General features: G+C 45.5%; 1 protein-coding gene across 3 annotated transcripts in view; it reads right to left on the bottom strand.

Moving 5' to 3' along the window:
- The window catches only part of U2SURP (U2 snRNP associated SURP domain containing), an 878864-nt gene that overhangs the window by 819150 nt on the left and 42744 nt on the right, over positions 1-16970 (bottom strand). For all 3 annotated transcript variants that reach the window (XM_078666425.1, XM_078666427.1, XM_078666426.1), the window contains one exon: positions 13091-13186. In XM_078666425.1, coding sequence (XP_078522551.1) covers positions 13091-13150 — 60 coding nt within the window. In that variant the 5' untranslated portion in view covers positions 13151-13186. The remainder of the gene's footprint in view (positions 1-13090; positions 13187-16970) is intronic.

Here is a 16970-nt window from a genome sequence, read left to right as displayed (position 1 = left end):
AATATATACAGTTTCTTCAGTTGGAACCAAGTTTGGATTAGTTGGGCTTTGTGGTTTTTGGCAGCAGCAAGAATTCTGGGTTTATGGTGGCGTTAAACATTAAGAAGGTATTCGGTATTGGAGCGATTTCCTCTTTTGTATACTGCACCTGCTGCTATGTTGATATTGCACCCCCAAAATACCCATCCATTGTAAAGAAGGTTTCATTTTAATGGAATCCCGCACTGTGGGAGACTAAACACAGCTTAACTCAACAGCAGTCAGTCCTTGCTCTTATTGATGAATGAGTGTGTTAAGAACTATTTCTTGTAGAGGGGGCGGAGCTTGCCAGCGACCAACATGGCCGCCTGAGCCTTGAGCTCCGTATCGTTGTACGGACTACCCTGAATTATCCTGCATTAGAATTTGGCTATGCTGCTGCTGTGTTAGCCCCCAAGATTGCGGACTGACAGAGCTTGCAGTGGTTGCCTCGCGAGCAGAAATTAAAGCCCGGGTCGGTCGAAATCAGCCGTGGCAGATCGGCGGGGCGGTAGGTCTCGCAGCCGCGACCTCGAGTGCTGCCTGAGGCCATACTGCGTCAGAGTGCATGCGGCTGGAGTGTGGAAGGAGACCCGGGGACTCGGCGGCAGACCGGGAGGTCGGAAGAAGTCCGTGCTTTCATTGCTTGACGGACGGCGGCGGTGAGGGGCCTGGCGGCATTCCCCTTCCCCTCTCCCCTTCGCCTACTACTACGAGGCAGTGGAGTAGACTCCTGATAGACGTCGAGTCACTGGTGGAGTGAGCCGGTGCTGACACCCGGAGACCTGCGGACTTTGTGCGGAGGAGCCCAGCAGTGTTGGCTATGGAGGATAGTGGCCCCTATGGAGAGAGGAGCACTGCAACTGAGGTGAGGAGCCACGGCAAGGCCGGTGAGTGGAGAGGCCGATCCACGGACAGAGCGTGATACAGTCGGACGCCAGGCCCGAGCTGGGATCGAACTGCACAGCGCGGGGACTGAGTGAACGTGGCTCTGGCCAGGAGGCAGTCGTTGGAGGTCATCTTGGGGCGCGCTCCATTAAGCTGCGCTAATGAGAGGGAGCATGCAGTAGTGCGCCACAGCCTCACGACGGCTCGGAGGGGTGTCTGTCTCCCCCCTCCCCCTCCTCGCAGTGGAAGCCTGGACACTGATTCAACGCTGTGTGGTAAATGAGGGCTGCATCAAGTAAGGCAGCGAAATTCAGGACGAGGTACAGGCCCTGAGTGGGGCACGGAAGAGACGCTAAGAGGACTGGGCGGAAGGATACTTCGAAGATACCACCCAGAGTCAGGTTAGAGATCGCAGATTTTTTAGCGAAGTGGGTTCCCTCGCTGCGCTGTGCCGGACCTTGGTCATATAGCTCGTGCGTTGGGAGCCCAGGCCAGTCCGGATTCACTGGTGGAAATTGCACTCTGCAACTCACGGCTGCAACAGTACCTAGCTCCCCTGGCACCATGGGAAGAGGGGACAAGACACAGAGCAAGTTATCCTTTGCACAAAGGCGCTCAAAGTCACAGGACGCGACGGGCGATGACAGAGTCAGCACGCAAGCGGGAGAGGACTCTGCAGTAGGCACACACATTAAAAGCATGCTTCTGGTAATGGAAAAAGGCCTCCAGGACAGTATGACGTCCTTAGGTTCGAAGATAGACGCCCTCACCTACAGAATAGACAGAGTGGCGGAACGAATCGACAAACATGCTGAAAGGCTTGACATGTTCCGAAAGAAGACTAACTGATGTGGAGGAAGCGCAAACGGAGCTAGACACAGATCATAAGAAGATAGGGAAACTTATGCAGGCCTTGCAAGATAAGACAGAGGATTTGGAAGCCCGCTCACGTCGCTGCAATCTACGAATCACAGGCCTTCCAGAAACGACCCAGACAGGAAACATGGAGATGTTTGTTGAAAAGCTCCTAATCACTCTAATTGGGGCGGGTGTATTCTCTCAAATGTTTGTGGTGGAGCGGGCCCACAGCTCACTGGGCCCTCGCCCGCGCCCTGGAGCACCGCCGCGTCCTATCAAGTTGCTAAATTATAGGGACAGGGATGCAACGTTACGACTGGCCAGAGACAAAAAGTCGCTACAGTACGAGGGCTCAGAGATCTCGCTGTACCCGGATTTTACAGTTAAAGTGCAGGAGGCCCGGAAGCACTTTGCCCTGTTCAAAAATCAGTTTAGAGACCTAGGCCTTGATTACGCAATGTTTCGGTTTTTGAACATACATCAGAATGCAACTACACATAGGGTACATACACATACGAGTTTCGGAATAGAGAGCAATGGCTAGTTCGGCTGAACCCGAAAAATCTAAATCTACTGACTCGTTAAGGGCACTCACCTGGAATGTTAGGGGTCTTAATGATTACAGGAAGCTCAGAAAGGTGCTGAGCTACTTACAGCGTCATCAAGTTGATGTGGCACTCCTGCAGGAGACTCATCTGCCACAAACAAGCAGGATGCTACACAGCAGAGGTTTCGAGGGGATCACCTCGCCTCAGCGGGCTTCACAACAAATTCCAGGGGAGTGATTACTTGGGTAAACCCCAAATCGAAACTCACATTGGAACCCATGAGAGCAGACCCGGCGGGCCGTTTTGTTTTATCGCGATGTAGAGGGCTGGGGATGGACTTAGTGGTAGTCAACGTCTATGGCCCAAACTACGACTCCCCTGAATTCTACCTGTCATTGGCAAAGACAGCACGCGACTATAAGGCAGCCCAGTTCCTGTGGGGTGGGGATTTTAACTTTGTGCTAGACCCGACGCTGGACAGATCTGCAGGTCCAGATAGCACGCGACTATAAGGCAGCCCAGTTCCTGTGGGGTGGGGATTTTAACTTAGTACTAGACCCGACGCTGGACAGATCTGCAGGTCCATCACGTAGGCCTTCTGCAGCTGCACAAACACTACGCAGTGTGATCACTAGTCTTGACTTCGACGATGTATGGAGGACGAGGCACGCAGCGCAGGGGGGGTACACACACTACTCGGCCTACCACAACATTCACACCAGAATAGATTACTGGTTGGCGTCCTCCTCTATACTGGGACTGATACGGGATTGCAGGATCCTACCACGCACTCTTTCTGACCACTCACCACTACTGCTAGTGCTAGTTACCCCTAAGAAGACCATCCCACCATTTACATGGCGGTTTCCGCCATATTCGCTACTTGATCCGCTGTTCAGAGGGGAGCTAGCGGAGGCAATCAATGTTTTTTTCGAGACCAACATAGGCTCAGTGGACAGTTTTCATTCAGTGTGGGAAGCATTTAAGGTTTACATAAGGGGCATCGCTATGTCTAAGCATTCGGGGGTGCTCTAGTCCATCAGGCGTAGGCTGGTGGAGCTGGAGCGACAGTTAGAAGAGTTAGAGGAGCGACAGCGCGGTTGATGAAGAGATTAAGATACTTCTGACTGAATATCACGAGGAAGCAGACAGGGAAGTCAAACACATGGGAAAATATGCGGCGGAACACGTGTACGGAGAGGGAGAGAGACCCAGCTCAGTTCTTGCGAGGGTGTTGAGAGGGGGGAAGGGAAGGTTGCAGGTTACGGAGATAAAGACTGAGGAAGGAGCAATCCTCACAGACGAGATGGACATCGCCCAGAGGTTTCGGAGCTTCTACACAGATTTGTACTCCTCCAAAAGCCGGGACCTTGATGATGAGATTCTTGATAACCTGGCCCATATAGAGCTGCCCTCGCTCACCAACACACATAGGGAACTCCTGATGCACCCAATAGAAAAAGATGAAATTGTTGAGGCTCTCACGAGTATGCGATGGGCAGCGCTCCCGGAACGGATGGGCTCACGGTGGGCTTTTACAAAACATTCCAGGATCTACTGCTCCCGCACCTGTCGACGTTGTTCGACGATATTTGCGTTGAGGGTTGTATGCCGCAAACAATGAGAGAGGCGCTTTTAGTGACTATTCTTAAGCCAGGCAAGGCACCCAACGAATGCAGCTCGTATAGACCCCTCTCCCTGCTGAATGTCGACACAAAAATTTTTGCCAAGGTGTTGGCGAATCGACTGGCGCTCCTAGCTCCGTTGCTGAACAGGCGGGCTTCATTCCGAGTAGAAATCTAACATATAATATTTGCGCGGTACTTGGCACTCTGCAGCACATAAAGCAAGACACAAAAGCGATAGCCGAGTTCCTAGAAATGGAAAAGGCCTTCGACTCGGTGGAGTGGCCTTTTATGCGGAAAGTGTTAACTAGGATGGGACTGGGTTCACCTTTCCTGCAAATGATAGGCTCCCTGTACAACAAACCGAGGGCCAGGATACGGCTCGGCGATCTGGTCACTGACTCCTTCCCAATCTGCAGAGGGACCAGACAGCGGTGCCCTCGGTCTCCTTTACTGTACGCCCTTGTGGCTGAGCCCCTGTCGTGTACATTGCGAGAATACCATGGCGGAGAGGCTATAGGGTTCCCTACATACAGGATTGTGGTCTCTATTTATGCAGTCGACACGCTGCTGTATGTCCGCGACCCAGAAAATAATGTATCTTCAATGCTTCGAGAGGTGGTGCACTTCGGGGCCCTCTCCGGCCTGAAAGTGAATTGGACGAAGTTGTTGGCCTTCCCCCTCACACCGGTAACTCGGGAATTTGACATGGAATTCCCGTTGCTGTGGACTACGGACCCGATCAGATACTTGGGGATCCGGATTCACACCGACTCTGAGATTTTGTTCAAGGAGAACTATGGGGTGGCTTTCAGTAAATTGGAAGACGATGTGGAGGCCTGGTGTAGGCTCCCGCTTTCGCTCCTAGGTCGAATCTCGATCATGAAAATGGTGGTGCTCCCCAGATTACTGTTTCTATTTTTTCCGCCATTCTGATGGTGCTGCCCAGGGTCTTCTTTCAGAGACTGACGCAGCTCATGATTAAACTGGCGTGGGCAGGTAGACAGCCTAGAGCGCAGTGGAAACTCCTCTTGCTGCCGTACAACATGGGTGGTCTGGGTGCCCCGGACCTGGAGCTTTACTACAGGGTAGCGTCATATCTGCACACCTGGGCGCATGGAGACGTACGAATTCCTCACGTTCGAATGGAAAGGGTATTTGCGGACCCACTTTCGCTTACGGCAACGGTCTTCACACCGACGGATCGTAGGACTGGGATCTTGGATTCCATCACAGCCACAAATCATGCATGGCACTGCCTCCTACGGTCACAGGGAGGGGCGTTGCTTTATTCACCCAATATGCCAGTGGAATGGGCCCAATGGTTATCCCCCATCAGAGATAAAGGTGTGACTCAGGCCTTACACAAGCTAAACATCAACCTAGCGGGAGATCTATTCCAGGATGGGCAGGTTAAATCCTGGGATCAGATGGCTGAGGGAGGGGGGGTGTCTCCTTGCTTCTTCGATTCCAGTTCCACAGAGTACAAGGAGCTCTTCTAGGACTGCTGGGGGATGACCTGGCTGAGCCGCCGGTAGTCCCTGAACTTGCATATATAGTAAAAAACGGAGGCTCCCCGCAAATTACTGACCAATCTTTACAAAATCGCGATGTCTCATAAGGAGCACCAGTTCACGAAGGCACGGCTGGCATGGAAAAGGGATTTACAGATCACAATAGACAATGACATGTGGCGCTTCTGTTGTATAAACACCAGGCGGATCTCTCTGAATGGCAAACACAGATTGGTCCATTTCAAATGTATCAATAGAGTGTATTACACCCCAGAAAGGCTGCACAGGTATGGCCTCCGCCAGACGGCTGAATGTGAGAGATGCAGTGTGCCGGTGGCAGAATTTCTGCACTTGGCGTGGTTGTGCCTGGGAGTACGAGCCTATTGGGACAACATCTTCACGGAACTTAGCACGATTGTGGAGACTGAGCTGCTCCCAGACCCCGCGCTGGCCCTGTTAGGTCACTCCAGGAAGCTGTCATGCGCAGTCCGCAGGTTAGTGGATATTGGAATGCTTATGGCCAAGCGAGTGGTGGCCCTCTGCTGGATGAGAGGACCAGCACCCACAGCCAAACGCTGGGCGCATGACATGCTATACTGCTGCACGCAATCTGAACACTACAGTGAGTTGTTGCCTCCCACAAGCCGCCCGAAGAATTTTTGGGGGTTGTACCAGACACATGTGAGTGGAAGGGGCGCTAATGATGACTCGGAGGATACTTGAGGTAGCGGGGCGGTGGAATCACATTGAGGCGACACGATAGGGTCTCAAAGTTATGACGAAGGTGGCTGGATTTACAAGCTCGGGGACCCTATCGGTTCAGGGGATGTGGTAGTCTTAGCAGCTAACGTCCCCCTATTGCGTACTACAAGGGAGACCTCAGGGATTGGAGAATATTTATACTAGGGGCACACTGGGGCCGCTGTGCTCACTCCAGGAGCACGGCCGCACAACTAGAGCTTGGAGGGTGTAGGGTATTGCACTGAGAGTGGGACGGGGTTAGGTGGTATGTGTAGCTTGACCTTTCTAATAGGATGTTCGTAAGTGTGTGATGACCGCCGCCTGCCCTCTCTCGGGTTGTTGGCTGAACGGCGGTGTATAAGATCACTGAAAGTCTTGTATATGGGGACGCTGGATTGTTTCACTGTGTATGTTCAGTTGGGGGGAGGAGGGGTTAATTGGCTGATGTGATTATGTACTTTGCATCCCACAAAAATGTTTTTTTTTTTTTAACTATTTCTTGTAGAGACCTGTGTGGGTACTCACTAGCTAGAATGTGAGGCTACGCTTACGCAAATATTTAGTTGCCACCGTATTACAGTGTACACCAAACAGTGTTGCAACATGCTGGCAAGAAATGCATGTGTTGGCCTACTTCTGGTTTACTTTTGTTGCTGTATCTATTAATTTATTGTCGAGCATAAAAATAAGTTTATCATGTAGTTTATCCTATATCAAGAAATGTTTGCTTCTGAGGCTTCTTTTAATACGTGTTTTTTCAAGCTTTGAGAATGGATAAACATAAGGAGTGTTTTTTTGTTTTTTTAATGATAAACTGCACATGAGCACCATACATTAACATCTTTATTTGTGCTGAAGGGAAAGACTTTGATTTCTGCAGTGGCCAAGCTGTAAATTGGAGCACGAGCAGAACAGAGTACAGTTCCCAGCTTTTCCACTTGATCAAATAGTGGGATTATGGTCAAATTACATCAAAGTTCCAATCAAAGGAAAGTTAGAAGAAGGTAGTCCCTAGTGATTTCTTCAGTGCATTTGACAATTACTTAAATTCGGCTTAAAGACAGATGTATTTTATTTGTGACCAGAGGACATCAACCAGTGGGTGAAAGTTTCTGGGAAGAAAAAAAAAAGTCAATAGGTCTCATTTATTCGAGCTATTGGCTTTGTTAATGTTTTGCTGAAATGATGCGGACTGTAAAGCACTAGCAGAAGGCCTCTCAGAAGGAGGGAGTGCAACACAGTTAATATTATTAAAAACACTGACAAAGCCAAAAGGGCGGATAGGGAAACCCTATTGGCTTTGTTAATGCTGGTTTCATTACAAACTCTGGACATCTGGTGAAATGTAGATGCTAAGCAAATATTTATTGAGCAAGGTGGGACTACCGGAATGTGGCTTTTTATTTACTGTACCAAAATGAGGAACACTATGTAGGAAAGTTCCGACAACCCTTATTGGCATACAGAGCTTAAATTAATAATCTCAAATGCTCTCATTTGTGGTAGTGTGAGCAAGCAGTTTAGGTTCATCATAGGGAGAGTTACGCATTTGTTGGTTACGCAGAGTCAATAAATGAGACACACTCAAGAAGACACTCTAGGCAAATTTAGAAAAACAACAGATTTTTATATAAATGTTGACACCAAGATTATTGGAATCAGGCAAGTACTTTAGAAGTTATCAAGTTGTACAGAAAAAACAGTAAACATTTTTACAGCTGTCATATTTGAGGCATGGGACTCGAACGCAGTAATGTTATACATGAGAGAAAAATACACTGCATAGGTACACTTACAGACAACTTACAGGACTGTTCTTTTGTGCTTAAGGTAAGTAGGGGCCGAGGTCAAATAAAGCACCAAGAGTTCAAGTTACCTGCCCTAGGGTGCCCAGGTGCAGAGGTGGTATTACGTGGCAGTAGCCTAGAACGCTACCCATTAAAGTCAGCGGGAAAAGAAATCTGTAAGAAAAAGGCTGCCAAGGGAGAGGGTTACATTTTGGCAGCAGTAGTGTTCCGACTGAACACAAACAAGCCTTGGTGCTTGCAACTGGCTCCGGTACCTAAGGTATTGGAGCAGAGCAGCTCCTGAGGTCTCCAAATTTAGCAGACAGCTGATCTGACCTGCTGAAGCAGAAGACCTCTAGCTGGGGTGCTCCTCCCTTGGTGGGACCGGGAAAAAACAGACGGTGTACCGGGCAGCTGCAGTTGGTGCCTGCTGGTGTAGGGGAGTGGCTCCTCTACGCCAAGGGAGATGTTGGATGGTCAATGAAGTGCTGGGCACACCTCCAAAGGTTTGGGGAGGCTGTTCCACTTCTGGTCGAGTCTGTCTCAATGATTGTCGGGATAGCAGTAGCCAGACAAGGGTTTGAGCAAAGTTCGGTGCTGGTCCACAGTTCTCATGTTTTCCACTCTTCTTTATCTTTCTCCTTTCAGGCAGAAAAAGCAGAGTTCCAAGTGTCAGTGAGCCACATAAATACCAAACGTAGGGGCGTAAGGGGAGTGAAGGAAAGTAGCCAATGGGCTACTTACCCCTGGGGTCACTACCCACCCTATATGACCACTTCCTGTGGGGAGTAGGCATAGCCCTGTCCCAGGATTCCTAATTCCACCAAAAACAAGATGGTGGAACCCTTCCTCTGTGGAGCACATCAGATTACCCTCCTTAGGGTTGTGAGTAGCCCGGTGGTGTAACACTCCTACTACATAGCTGATTTCCTGCCTGTCCTGGTGCGAAATGGACCTCAGGGCAGGAGGCGGCATCTCTCAGGTCTGGGGAAGCCACGGTTGCATATCAAAGGCAACAGGGGCTTTGAAGACACTGGCCTTGATATTTAAATCACTAGCCATCCTGCTGCTGGACTGGTGAACACCTTCCTCCAGAGCAGACATGGTTTCTGGCCTCAGAGAGCAAGGGCTCTCACCTGCAGGAAGTCAGAAACCGGTCTGTGGTGGCAGACTGGATGATATCAGTCAGCCAGTATACTAGATTCTGGTACGATTTTCAGGGGACACCTCTAAGGTGCCCTCTGGGTGCAGATCACAATAACTATAGTACTGGCAACAGTATGGAATAATTAAGACAAGGTGTTTGATACCAAACACCATAAGTTTCAGTAAAGTCCTCATCTAGCTGGGCAACTCTTAATGACAAGTGCCCAGTATATATATTAAGATAGCTTCCCTGTTCACTTGTTCCAGCTAGTAACTGAACTAGACAGCACATGTAATACAATGCGCCCTTCTTAAGGGCTACAAGGCCAGCTGTAGGTGTGACTTTCATATATTACATTGTGACTTTGACGTGCACACAGTGAGTGTGCTATGTTCAGTTTTCACACATTGTTTGCACCATGTCACACCGTCAGCAATGCAATTTGAATGGGCAGCACCTTACATGCTGCAGCCCTTAGGGACCCTCTTTAGTACCCATACCCTAGGTACCACGGGTACAACATTTTGGGGACTTACAGGGGTGCTAAATGGGTACAAATGAATAGTTATCTTGCTTTATGGAAAAACCACTGGCACTGGAGTCTGGTTATCAGTTTTCAGTGCATGGTCAGGGTCAAAAACCAGTACCTGGTAGTTCTAATGGGGGCAGAAAGTGTGGGGGACAACTACAACAAAATTCCAGCTTCCTACAGGGACTGGGAAGCAACAGGATGGAGAAGAACGGGAGGGTGGGAGGTTTAAGCAACAAGACAGAGGGTGGGAAGGACAAGGAAAAACCGCAGGAGGGGTTGAAGGAGACGGCAAGCAAAACTACGGGACGGGTGAGATGGGGCAAGTAACAGGGAAGGGGACGAGCAACTGGGTGGGAGGGGGCAGGTTAAAGCAAAAATGTAAAGCAGGACCCTGGGAGATCATGCAAATACATGCACTATTATGGAGTGCTGCAAATAAATAACAGTAAGTTATTGGAGTGAAAAACTGAGAATGAGACCCCATTAGACGACTTTCAAAGCTGATTACAAAAAGGCTTGATGCGGTCCGTTTCTATGCGGACTTTAAAGGAACCAACCTTCTTCACCGCTTTGAGAACTATGCAGCGTAGCCACCCTGTTCAAGTTCTACGTTCAGCTATCGGCAATTACTAAAATGACAGAGCTGAAAGGAAGCATCAAAGAAAACATCGCGGGCCTTACGAAAATCGCCATTCCAAAGTACAACTAGGCTCCCATTTAACCAGCAGCAAGCATCTCTATACCTTTTGTAAAAGAACCGCTCGTCTGGTGCAAATCGTGCCATCTAAATTTGAACTTGCCTCTTCTTGTCTGCAACTTGCAAATGTATTTCTCTATTCAATCAGATAAACCAGTCCACGCCCTGAAGAGAATCCCGCAAACCACCTTTGGAAATCAAAACTCGTCGGCATTACACAACGTGGGGACTTTGGCATTTAATTAAATTTCCCCAGTAGAAATGTTATTTGAACGGTCTCACTACTGGGTCTAATGTCTCATTTACCTGTGGGTAGCAGCTTCTTAAATTTGTTACACAATGTGGATGATAAAGGATGTCCTAGTAGCTGCTCCTTTTGTGAACTAAGACTGGTGATATCATGTTTAGATAATTGTTATGCATAACGCTTCATGTATTGTTTGTTACTTCACATTACTTCATCACAAAGCTTGTATGTCTTGGTTTTTTTTTTGCTTTAATATGTATCATTTGTTCTTGACTGAAATGTATCCGCACTTACCTGACCCATGATGAATGTGGAGTAAAGTAGCAAATAAATGCTTCAAGCCCATATCAATTGAATTGATGGCCTTTAGTCTGTTAAATTGGTTTAGCAGCATTTGAATTTGACGGCAAGGACACCTCTTCTCTTAGTAGGCAAATAAATAACGAGCATTGTTAATGACAATAGGTTTCGCCTCTGCAAAATCTATTGGCTTTGTCAAGGTTTTTTTTTTACACAGTGCACAGCAGTTGACCTGCTGTGCAATATAGCTTATAGTACAAAAAAAGTGCTAGGACAGGACCAGCTTTGACTGTGTCATAGAATTTATTTAGGTTAAGACATGTTCCGCAGCAGCTCAACTGCTGTTCAACATGTAAAAAAAGGTAGTAGATTTAGTTTTAGGCGAAACCTATTCGCTTTGAAAAGGCTTGTTATTATAAGCAAGGTGTTTTCAAAGTAAAGAAGTAGTCAATAAGATGTGATTGTGCAAAATCATTATTTGTGTAAATTTTGCTTTAGGTCGTTGATGGTAAACAATATTCTTCAAGGATAAATACAAAATAAATACTTCACTCAGTCGAATGAGCCCCTTAGTGTGCGTCCGAATTTCACCTAACCAGAAAAATGCGTGTCTCTCAAACCAACAACTATAAAACAGGAGGCATAATGTGTCATAGGCACACCGCAGTTGCATACTTGGGACTGGTGACATATTTTGCTAACAGAACTTGCACCCGACACTCCTCTATGAAAGCAGTTGTGTTGATGCTGTGCACTGAGTGAGATGTTTATTAAGCTTGAAATCGTAGACTTGAAAGGGCAGTCACCATTTGGGTTTTTTATGGTATTTGTTATCCTGAATAAGTCACAACTCTGGTTTGTGTGTTTTCAACATGAAAAATGTAAAAATTAAGAGCCATTATTTTAAATGTCTCTTTACGTGAACTCCAGTCACATTACACAAGATCACCTACATTTTAAGGCACAGGGTGATGAAAGTGATTTGCTCCGAATCACAGGATGTGTAGTTATAAACCTAGTCCCCAAATTCCTAAGTCAGCAGCTTTGAACATAATACCACATAGTATACTCTGGAGTATCCTAGAGTAATGAATAAGCCATACCACTTTAATCAGCCTCCAAGATAAAGCACAACTGTTTTCTCATTTTCGTTTTCACTTTGACTGTGCACGATACAAGGCTCACATTACTGGAACGTGTATAGCGAAGCTTTACGCTGCAGCAATCGTGAGGGATCAAAAAGGACTGAAAACAGTGGAGGGGTTGGGAGGGGACCGCAGAGACATGACTCTTCTTCAGTGCACACCACACTACTTCAATGAGAGAACGCTCAGGGCACGGTGAAGCTTTACGGCGCAGAGATCATAAGGGAGGAAGAAGGACTGAAATCATCGCGGGGAGGAGGGGAGGGGGCTGCAGAGACATGCACTCAAGAAGAGGCTTGTCGAAAAGGTAGCTAAAGAGTGCCTGTGGCTACTGGAAGGACATTACCCACCAGAAGAAGTACTTGGTCCAGGCTCCACAGCAGGACAAGGAAGACTAAGTCCAGCAGGAAGACTTAGACGAGGAAGATGCGCTGACCAATAGCAAGCAAGGAAAGGAGAATGATGTGAGAGCCACGTGGAAGCTAGCTAATGGTAAGTAAAGTGACTTAGGTGCCACGTGGGAGCCAGCCAATATAGGTAAAGGTAAGTAATGGGAGAGCTCTAAGCCCTTTTTATTACGTTGTTATTGTTCTTTTGTTTTTTTTATTTTTTTTTTTTATACGAGAGATTTCGCAAGGAGCGCACCAACGTTGCGCAGGTGAAGCCTAAAAAAAGTTACTAAAAACAAAACGTGAGCAAGGAAAGCACAGTAGGCAAGGACGTAGTACGTGGGCATATCCTAATGGGGGGACAAACATACTAAGAGTGAGTGACGCTAGCACGCACTGACAAAAGAGAAACAAGGAAATAAGAGACAATAAAGTCAACCAATGATAAGCAATAGGGGCGCTATAAGCCCCATGTAAGTAAACACAATGTCTCAAAAACAACTGTGAAGGCGAGACCTAAACATAGTCCACCATGAAACAAAGTTTCAAGAGTTCTCTAGGTCAAAAACATCTACTCTCCTTGTATTAAAACGGTGATGAACTATATTACGTATCTGAAATGAGACAAAACCTATGCAAAACATTTTATATTACCTTCTTTTTCAGTTCCTCTTGCTCTTTCTTACTCAGCGTCCTTTTGGCAGCACTCATCATGCTTAAAACATCAAGTCTGCTTTCCAAAGGGGTTTCCTAAGGTGAGGATAAGAAAAATCACTCAATACATCTAGCACACAGAGCACTAAAACTCTGAGCAAATTATTTTAGGAAAGAACAATAACCATCAGAAGCAAACGGTTAATAACACCAGGCGCCAAGGACATTATATAAAATGAATCAGAAAAGCATATGTAATGCATGTACCCAGAATTAGATTACATCACGCTTACAAAGGCATTCTTGGCATTACTCGCAACACATGAAACCACAAGGGAAGAGAGTGGCTGCAACCTAACATGTCTATCTTATATTTATCATGTACCACAGACGTATCTTCATTATGCTTTTATAAACATTTAAGTGAAAAATAACATACATTTTTGCCATTAGGAAAAGACATTGTAGATGAGACATCTGAAGATACAAAATCATCAAGTAGTATAGTTAATGGTCAACATTACTTATTATAGTTCAGTGGATTAATACCAATGTAAAAGAGACCAGTCTGTGAAGCAGTTTGAATCTCTGCTTGATTCAGCTCTTCCTTCTTTTAATGTTGATTAAACTAATAAGGACTTATAAGGGCTATATGAAAGTTCTGCATTCCGATTTATTTGTGTAATCACCCGCATCAAGGACAAAGGCGCAAGGTGTAAATTGTTGGTCTTTTTATTTCTCTGTGCTGTTCATCAGATATGTGTACCATCCTGAGTCTATCGTTTGAAGCGAGATATAATCACGCTGTGTGACGAGTGCATTGACGTAATGTAAATAATCCTATAGGGCCATAGTGTGCCCCATGCCATGTAATACTAGAAAACTCAAAGATGGGCTAAAAAAAAAAAATAATTTTAATGGATATCGTTATGCAAAAGAAAGGGGTAGTATCTAGAGATTTAAAAAAAACTTATAAGATTTTGGAGCTATTTAATAGACTTGAAACTGGAACAAGCGCACATCTGCCAAGATGAATAACGCAATAACAGCGAGTTACAATAGATTGCGCACTGCAATTTCTGCTTTGGCTACAGAGAAAATTTACAGCACGTCCTCTTGAGGTGGGAGAAGTCGTCATGGAGCGTTTTGGGGACACTGGCAGCCAGCTTCTAAACAATGCCATGGACTTGCAGTATAGATATGCAGGGGGTGGCACTGGAATATTGGAGAACAACCAAATGACTACAGTTGCATTACATGCCAGCAAGGGCTACATGTTGCAGCTATTCATCCCATGTTCCTCTTCATGTTCGCTTTATCTACCAAATGTTTACCAATAAAAAAATGAATTGGGAGGGGGTCTAGTCCAGTCAGGATATAGCAATATGCCAACTCCATTATAAGCTGAAAGCAGTACCATTCGAACTTTAAATTGCTTGGTGAAGACGGGGTAAACAAGCTACATGAAACACTGGTATGCAATCTAGACAGTAAAACATTTCTACCTAATTATCAGTCCAGCTGGTCTGAAAATTGTCCTTAAAGTGGAACGAGTAGGAGTATCAAAATCCCAACCTACTTTTCCATGCAGAAAATGTTAATTTTGCAAATACACAAAATCCAGGATTCATGATTAAGGACAGTTGTGTAACCATGGAGATAAGTTAGGAGGGCTATCTCGGCACTTCAAAATTGATCAGCACTTTAATCAAACTTTAAGCAAACTAGTTATTTGTAGTGCACAATCAAGGAGTTACATCTGTAATTTTTACAAACTGGGGGGGGGGGGGATTCTTGCCACTCCCAACTGCTACTAGTGCATGGAATATTTGCTGTGACATTAAATGCTTGAATGTCATACTGGCATGTGTAAATCATGAAAAGGTGTACCGAACATGCCCTTATGGCATCTACAAGAACATAATGAGTAAGAGAAATAAATCTCAAGAGAAGTGCCTCTCTACTATGTTTAGAAGGTACAAGCAAAAATTGGAAAAAGTGTTTGCCACATGAGTGCGCAGGCACCCCTGCAGTCAAATAATTACACTTCACATTGAAGGAACTGTTCAAGATAAAGGCTACAGCACAAAATGTTATTGTCCAAGCATTCAAAAACCACACCATCTAGAGCGACGTTTTTATTGTCTGGCTTGACAGCACAGTTTTGCAAAATAATTATGTGAGAATCGACAGGGGAGGATCTTTGGCTCCGCCCACAATTTAGGAGCATGTATATGTTTTAATTGGGCAGAAGTTGTGTGCTTTGACAAAAAAGTGATTGCCCTCTACACAGCTGTGATCATTTATTTGTCTACTCACCTGAGCTTGCAGAGGCTCACAGATGACATTGTAATGCTATTAACGTGTCTTAGATAACTAGCTAATTTTTGGTGTTTTTCTCTGGCAGAGGCACAGATGGGAGGAGGGCAGTCATTTACTACATGGATTTTTTTGGTCTGGCTTGAGAGCACATCCGTCACCTGACCTTGTAAAAGCAACAAAAATGAAGCTTTCAGAGTCCAACTGATAGAGAGGTTTTGACATCGACGTGTTAGACCCCCGCCCCCCCCCCCTCACGCGCTGAACATAGGGTTTAACTGGGCGGAAGAGGATGTGGCATAACGGCCAGAACTGATCAATTAACTTAATCTCCCTGTGCCAATGGACAGTGTCTGGATACCCTCACAGGTGATTCGACACGCTCTATAAATCCCAGCATTTATTTAATGTGTGCGCTTCCACCCAAAACACTTCATTTTATGGCTTGTGGCGATGTTTATACCCGATGCAGCTGGACTGGGTTGTTTATGGTGGCAAGCCATAGGCCTCATCTATTTATAAAGACAATTTTATGATAAAGATACTAGGCCTGATGCATTTATTGTGAAAAACATATGTTAAAGTCGATAGGAATTTAGGCGTGGATTGTCACAACTCTATATTGATGCCAACAGATAGGTATTTTTTTGCATGGAACCTCGCAGATTATCGTAATAGGCAAGACTTTTGTGGTTGGCCACACTGACCAACCCTGGCATCTTCACGGTTATGATTCAACATATGACCCTGGGGTTATTTATTGTTTTGTAAGCTGTATTTTTCTAAATATTTGTGATTTTATAACAATGCATGAAGGTTGTCAGTTTATGTGGACTTGAACAGTCCGGTAAAGTGTAAAGCCAATGTTCAAGGATAAAGTCTTCATCAGTTCATTGGTAAAAGCATGCCATATTTTATAGTTTTGATCTGTTTATTATGAAACGCTATAACAAATCTAGTAGACCTGGCCTACTTATTGTAAAAAGCATGTATTAAAGACAATAGGCTTTTTAGGATTGTAATTACACTGTGCTAAAGCCTGTAGGCAGGCACTATGTTCCATAGAATTTCACAGATCAGTGTGGTAGGCAAGGGTTTTGGAGTTGCTGATCTACAAGAAAAAACTGGAGATTGAAGATATGCACTACAATAATCCCGAATAGGCTCTCCTAGGAGACATAGTATTATGGTTTTCCAACAGTAATTTTGCATCCATTTGTACTTTAATGACTGTGTACTGGTTGATTGCCTTGTGAAAAGCTCACACTGTAAAATGGGTTTAAATCCATTAATAAAGCCAATGAAAAAGGATATATAGATATAGATATAGAGATATATATATATATATATATATATATATATATATATATATATGATATGATATGATATGATATGATAAAGGCAGTAGGCCTCCCCGTTCCACCCACTAAAGTAGCACTTTAAAACATCTCTCTGGACTGCCATTACAGCCTGTAGTGGAGTTTGAAGACTGCCAAATTTTTTCCCCTTGGTCACATCTTCCTTCTTCCCCTTATTAATTCTTTGTCTTTATTGTTTAAGA

This window comes from Lissotriton helveticus, chromosome 11 (assembly GCF_964261635.1).
Source record: "Lissotriton helveticus chromosome 11, aLisHel1.1, whole genome shotgun sequence".
NCBI lineage: Eukaryota > Metazoa > Chordata > Amphibia > Caudata > Salamandridae > Lissotriton > Lissotriton helveticus.
This window is presented reverse-complemented; position numbering and strand designations above follow the sequence as displayed.